This window comes from Montipora foliosa, chromosome 4 (genome assembly GCF_036669935.1).
Source record: "Montipora foliosa isolate CH-2021 chromosome 4, ASM3666993v2, whole genome shotgun sequence".
Classification (NCBI taxonomy): domain Eukaryota; kingdom Metazoa; phylum Cnidaria; class Anthozoa; order Scleractinia; family Acroporidae; genus Montipora; species Montipora foliosa.
In genome coordinates, this window is record NC_090872.1 from 47,293,938 (window position 1) to 47,300,820 (window position 6,883).

General features: G+C 36.9%; 1 protein-coding gene across 2 annotated transcripts; it reads right to left on the bottom strand.

The window, feature by feature from the left end:
• Nucleotides 1–2,974: 2,974 nt before the first annotated feature.
• On the bottom strand, nt 2,975–6,609 carry LOC137999296 (uncharacterized). 2 transcript variants are annotated; one of them, XR_011122949.1, is made up of 3 exons: nt 5,368–5,471; nt 3,659–3,812; nt 2,975–3,126 (listed from the first exon to the last, which is right to left on the bottom strand). XR_011122949.1 is itself a non-coding variant. In XM_068845130.1 (3 exons), the coding sequence occupies exons 1-3, from the start codon at nt 6,555–6,557 to the stop codon at nt 3,045–3,047; spliced, it is 369 nt and encodes a 122-aa protein (XP_068701231.1). In that variant the 5' UTR covers nt 6,558–6,609; the 3' UTR covers nt 2,975–3,044. The 2 variants fall into 2 exon arrangements, 1 of the variants encoding a protein (XP_068701231.1); XM_068845130.1 differs by lacking the exon at nt 5,368–5,471 and adding an exon at nt 6,425–6,609.
• Between the last annotated feature and the right edge of the window lie 274 nt (nt 6,610–6,883).

Here is a 6,883-nt window from a genome sequence, read left to right on the forward strand (position 1 = left end):
ACTAGACACTTATTTAAACTATGGCGCGTTCAATTGAACCTATTCCAGAATAAGAATACGTAAAGTGATGATAAAAACTGTATGATTGGCGTGTTTCGAATCAGCAAGGATAACAAAAATGTGTTTAAAATAGCATTTTGGCAGCTATCTGACAATTTTAATGTGAATCTCCGTAAAAACGAAGGATTTCTAACTTCTATTCCATGTATTCCTATTCCCGAATATGGTCAATCGAACGCACCCTTAATATGCATAATTATAATTATAACTGGCTTCTACCAGTACACTAAACTCCTAAGGCAGAGAGGATCAAATTCCTTATTTGAATCAATAAATTTTCAGTGTTACTCAATTTACCTTCACAAAAATATCAAGCATAACTAGGACACCAAGGAAGTTTAGAACAAACTGCTTTTTCCCTCCAGCAATTATCCATTTGGAGGAACAGGGTGTCAGGCAAGTCCTCCCCCATGCTTTGTAACTCCAATAATAGAATATTTATGGTGAGATTTGAATCATAGGGGTACTGGAATAGGTCAAAATAGCCCTTCGGTTGTCTGCCATGGTTTAACACACCAGTCAAGTGAGTTCTAAGCTGTCTTGCACTGACATAGGCATGTGCTGTAACTGTGAGGCGTGGAAGGAGAAGCTTTAATACCTGATCCATGCCATCTTGTGCAATACAAGCATACACGTGTGGGTACTGTTTTGCCTTCTCCCTGTGGTGGTAGTACAGTTTCCTTTCCCTCCTGTGACAAAATAGATAGAAATACTTAGCTAAATTTAAGAATTCATGTGAGGGATGCAAAAAATAGATAATCTAATTTTGGCATCCCTGTGGTGTGTGTTTTGCAAAGAATTGATTAACATAATTATTTTTATACCCTTATAAGGGTATTATGTCAACCAATTCTTTGCAAAAAACACAACAAAGATCAGATATCTATGCAATTGGCTGAAGCAGTTCACATGAACATCAATAATCGACTGTTTGGATGACTGTACTACGACTACCTGTGAAATTAGTATTTACCACCCATACATGTACATTGTACATCTATCCAGCTGGCATGGTTTGAAAAGCATAGTTTATTCAGTCAGAAAAAAAAAATTATCAACTGTTATCATGACAGGGTTTATGTACATGTATCTGTTGAAACACACTGTTACCCTTTGCATGCATTACGGATATCAATAGATATCAGTATCACATATATTTTCTATAAGAGGTCACAAAATGCCATGACTGTTTGCATAACTTACATTTGCAGGTCATTGTGGAAATCAAACAGTTTGTCCAAGTACTTTTGCACATCCCTGTCTCTTGCTTTTCCTCACACAATATTGTGCAGTAATCACACCTGGTAAAACGGTTAACCTACAATAACAATAATAATTATTAAAATAAGGATATATCAGCAATTAATCCAAATTACCAAGAAACTGCAACTCCATTTTGGAAAAAAAAGCATACATTGTAGTCTACATGTACATGTAAACAGCCGACTTAAGTTAATGGCTATTATCGATATCTACGTTGTCTTTCAGCCTTAATTTTCATCTTAATTTTTGAACATCTTTCAACAAGTGGGATGTGTGGGGGAGACAACTAAGCCTACTGCATAGTGATGACCTTTCTTGTATTCTAGATCAGTGTTTGACACTAACACTTGCCTGATTGCTCAGGCTTGTCAAAGCAAAACTGTGAAAGCTACTTTTAATGAACACTATGGACACAGCAGAAGTTCTGTTGGTCTGTTAAACCCATTTTACACACATTTTACTCTAAACTGACATTTTTACAAGCCTCCGTTGAGTTTTAATGGGCAACAGGTCTTTAGAAGGTGGGCAACCGAAAAAAAAAAAAAAAACATGGGCAACCAAAAAAAACAAAACTTTAACTGGTTGCCCAAAGGGCAGATTAGTAAGAACGTTAGTGTTTAACATTGTAGATTGTGGATATATTTAACTTATATTTGAAATTTATTTGGTTAATTAATTCAAAAAATAATAATACAGCTGTAACCCCTATACCACTAACATGAAAGTAAGATCAACAATAGTTCTAGAGTGAATTTAATAGGGAATAGAATTTAAATTTATATGCATCTCTCTCTCCTCTTTGAAATTGGTGAGAGTAAAAGTTGCCTAGCTTGTACTGCCAGTCCTTTAGCTTGATCCTTTTATAAGAATATAATGATTTGATTGCTACACTGTTTACATAACGTATTCTACAAGTCTTAAACTATGGAGTTCAAAATAAATAGAGCAGAGCTCTAACATGACAATATCATACCTTGGGTATTTTAACATGAGCAAACACATCGCTCAGGAGATGGCAGAAAGTGCTATAATGAACAACATCTTCATTGCCATCTTCCAAGTCTGCTTTCATATACCTGTACATGATGGTTTTGTCTAGATAGCTTGGAAGATGCAAGGCACTTGTGTCTGGCATTTTATCACCCACCTTAAAGTTAGAAATAATAGTTAAAAATAATATTTAATAACAACAAAACAATGACAAAATCAGTTAGCCTGAAAAATAGAGCTCTTTCATGAATTTTTAGTCATGCAAACAAACACTTATGGGAGGTTAACATAATGCCCACAGGCTGCATGCAATCAACTGAATAACAGTGAATTAGCTACATGCATACCCATATTATGGCAATGCTGGTAGGTTTTGAATTCTTTAATGTCTTCCAACCAGATTAGCCCTTTTTTCTGGAAGCCTGCGTGGACATTCTTAATTATTTGACCTAAGTATAATTGATATGTTACTTGAAAGAAGGCTCATACAGTGTACCATACAATGTGGATGGAAATGATGAATTAAGAATTTGACCCCAACAGTCATACAATGTATTTTTTCAGCAATTGGGAATTTTGGTTAATATAATGTTTTGGTAAGGGTTACCCTTTTAGTGAATGCTTCCATCCAAGTTTCAGCCATCAGCCTCTTGTGTGTTAGGTTCCTGCTCCGGGATTTCTGTAAAGTCCTAATTCCGTCAAGGAAGTTACGAAATGTTTTGCTAAAAGCTTTAAGCACTCAGTCCAATCATACGATAAGCAGTGCTGCATACTCTGTATCCACTTAAATAATATGGGATGTGTTGGAGATCACTGAAATTCAAGGAACAAAGATTGTATTGGAAAATATTGTTCGAATCTGAATTTTGTTCATTGTAACATACTGCTACAATAACTATTAAATAGTTTACATGTTTAGTAAAAGCATATACATGAATGTAGTCGAGCTTACCTTTTAAACCTACATGTAGCCCAGTTATAATAATTTATTTTGTAATGTACTCAAGTATAAAAGAAGTATATACAGTCATAGGAAACATATCAAGATCATACATGATTTGTATAGAGGGTTTGGATCGACCAAGCAAAAATCACCTAAAATGGAATATTACTCTGTGATTTGATTCAGTATTCTTGTCTATTAAAATTTAAAGTCAATCAGAAAGCAAACTTTAAGATAAACTTAAAAGCATAGCATTCTCAACATTCAATGCAAATTTGCTCCGAGAACATGCAATTTAGTTTTGTTTTCTCTTGTCATGCATTCTTGTATATGAGACCATGCAGGACTGAGAGCTATGTAACTATTTAAACTGTGTATACTGTAGGCAATATGAAAACACACCTTTCATTTGGCTTGGCATGCACCCACAAACAATCAAGTAATGTCTGCCTCTTTTTTAGTGAACAGGTACCCTGAACACTTTTCCTTATCATGCACATCTCTGCCAGATCCATGGCCTCCAGACATTTTTCAGTACAACATCCAGCATCTTTAACTACAATAAAACCAGATGAATACATGTAATTCCAATAAGGTTATTCAAAACTGGTTATCCACTGGAAGTTATTAAGTCTGCTTATGCAAAAATTAAAGCTGCATTTACATACCGGTAGCTACTAAAACAAGGAATGACATACAACGATCTACAATGAGCTACTGTAATGACCTACAATGAGCTACTGTAATGACCTACAGTGATCTACAATGACCTACAATGAGCTACAATGAGGTATATTACAAGCTAAAATTAGCTAAAGACCAACAATGAGCTACAACAAGAGCCCTACAATGGCATACAATGAGCTACAATGACCTAAAGTGATCTACAATAACCTACTGTCAGTGATCTACAATGACCCACAATGAGCTACAATGACCTACTTAAATGGCTTATAAGAGTTCAAAGAGAAAGACAAAAGAGGATCAGGGTGAAGAGTTTGGTGAGCGGAAAACATCCATAGTGCGTTGTCACACAACGCTTTTAGTTCATTGCACGGCAGCCCAAATGACGACAGCAATTACGCACATGGCCTGAGAAACGACCGCCGGAAATACGTCTGCGTTGAAGGCAGAAACAAACTGTGAAAAGACCCTTGCATGGTTTTCCTTTGTTTTAAAGCTGAAATGAAAATGTGCAAATATCAAGGCTTCGCTTGGCAACGATAAAATCTTAATTACAGCAGGAAAACATGAAGAGAAGATTATAAATAAAATATATTATTCTTCCCATGATGTTTTCTTTAGTTCAGAGTGCACAATGAAAATTTTCAACTTGCTCAGCAACGAGGTTATGATTGGTTCAAAGCGCAGAGTGGAATGTTTTTAACCTTTATACTGCAAACATGCTGCAGTGCCCTCAGAGCCGCAAATTACACGTATCTTTTATTTTAGCTCATTACAGGTCATTGTAGATCACTGTATGTCATTGTAGCTCTTTGTAGGTCATTGTAGACCACTGTAGGTCATTGTAGGTCATTGTAGTTGCTCATTAATTGTAGGTCATTGTACATGTAGGTCATTCCTTGTTTTAGTAACTATGGCTGCATTCAACACCGATGGAATCTGTACATATCTTTTTACTGAAGAATTTCAAAAAACATATCATAAATGGTGTTTGAGCTGTGAACTAAACAAAAACTCCAATTTACGGAGTTGATCTTCCCGACTATGTTTGGAAATTTGGATTGATGGAAGCCAAAACGCATTTTGGGGCTTTGTGCTGTGAGGTTTAAGATTCCGCAGTAAGGGGGGTGGCTCTTCACTACCAAACTGTTGCTACATTATAAACCCCTTCAAATAGTCATTTCTCGGGTCCCTTTAACTCTACAGTTATCCTTTCTTATCAAGTGTGTTCTTTCTCTGGTTCGACTCACAACCTCATTTGGCAAATCACACCTAAAAACTCAGCTAGTTAACTATGATTGTTCTCACGAAATTTTTAATGCAACTGTCAGTATGATTACATTCTAACACACTGTAGCATGGATTTTACAAGAAATGACCTCTCAAAACAAATGATGATGTAATTATAAGGCCCACCTTTGACTTACTTTTATATCAGTTCCATTTTTTGTCCAAATAGAAATTCCATGCTACAGCTTACAAAAAATGATGGGACAGTTCCCATTGATGAAAAAACCACCTCTTTCTTTTTCTGGGAGCTTTTACCTGTTTCTCACTGAAACACAGATCAGAGGACTGGGACTAGTTGCGCATGTGCCATCTGATTGAAGTGATGTCAGATTGCCATTGAAAAAGTTACTTCGCAACACTTTTAGGGCTCTTCGATTAAAGAGCTTCCTTAGAAACCATTGTCTTTCTGAAGTTAAGTACTGCTCCCCTTATAGCACAAAGCTTACACGCACGCTTTATCAGGTTGGAACTGTGCTTTTTTCTGATTCTGCAGATAATAACTTTTTCTCTGTGCATTTAGTCTCAAATTCATCGGGAGAAGGTAACTTTGATATTAAGGCATCAACGTGGCTCCAATATCCTTCTTCTCTAGTTATTGATTTATGGCGCTTCCCATCGCAGTGCATTTCAAGTTGGCTTTCGAAAACGTACTCTTCACAGTGTTCACAATAAATTCTCTTTTTCATTTTTTCTACGACGAACTGCTCGGGTACACGACCCTGATCTTCTTCTATGTCAAACGTCGGCCACTTCACGAATTCCTTAAAAATAGGACAAAATTTCCTCGAACGATCTGCCACTTTGATGAAAGGAGGCTTAAGTTTTTTCAGTTTCTCATGTTTCCGGTCTTGCATCATTTTGGTTTTGTTTCTATGCGGTTTTCTGCTTAGTACAAGCTGGTCAAAGTTCTTGAGAGCTATGTCCACGATTTTTGCAGTAAATCGAGGAGAATAACTTCTTGACGAACATTTTAATGCCCTTTGACCACCCGAGTAGGTGTCAGTGAATTTTGCCAGTGGCAAAGGTCCACCTTCTTTCCGTTTCATAACAATATCTGTCACTTTCACAACATCAAAGAAATCCTCGACTTTTCCGCCTAGGTCAACAACACGGTTTCTGCATTGACTACTACCATCCTCAAACAAAAAAACGTTCGTTCGCTCAAGTTAAACAATTTGGAAATTGAAATGTTACCTTCAGCTCTGTCGTTGGTTTTCCTTTCATTGCTGCTCGAGATCTCGCCTTCGGACTGATTGTCAACCAGTGTTTCAGGGCCATCGTCATCTGCAGATTCTTCACCGCAAGATGTTTGATCTTGTTCCTGCATTGAAACACTACTTCCGGGCAAGAGTGGTTCCTCGGTTCTTGAGGAGTCTAAACAGCCGTCTTCACATGATACCCGTTGCCTTTTCCCAGGTGTACTAAAAAAAAGAGGTTCAAATATTCCATTCTCAAGTTCTGGAATTCTTGTAACCCCATCTTCGAATTTTTTGTCATCAGTTGATAATGAAAGCTCCAAAGGCTCTTCGGCAATACTGGAACGAATTGAGAGCAACAAAGGCTCTTCTGCAATTGAGCTAGCGGCGGAGGCATCCATATTCATTATATCCTATTTTCAAAATCTAGAACGATAAACTCACAAGCGTTAGTATG

Coding starts and splice junctions, on each gene's coding strand:
- LOC137999296 (XM_068845130.1), bottom strand. CDS start 6,557: ATGCAGGAACAAGATCAAACATCTTGCGGTGAAGAATCTGCAGATGAC. Junction 3,813..6,424: donor AACCAACGACAGAGCTGAAG/GTAACATTTCAA, acceptor GTTTTATTGTAG/TTAAAGATGCTGGATGTTGT. Junction 3,127..3,658: donor CATGCCAAGCCAAATGAAAG/GTGTGTTTTCAT, acceptor CTTGAATTTCAG/TGATCTCCAACACATCCCAT.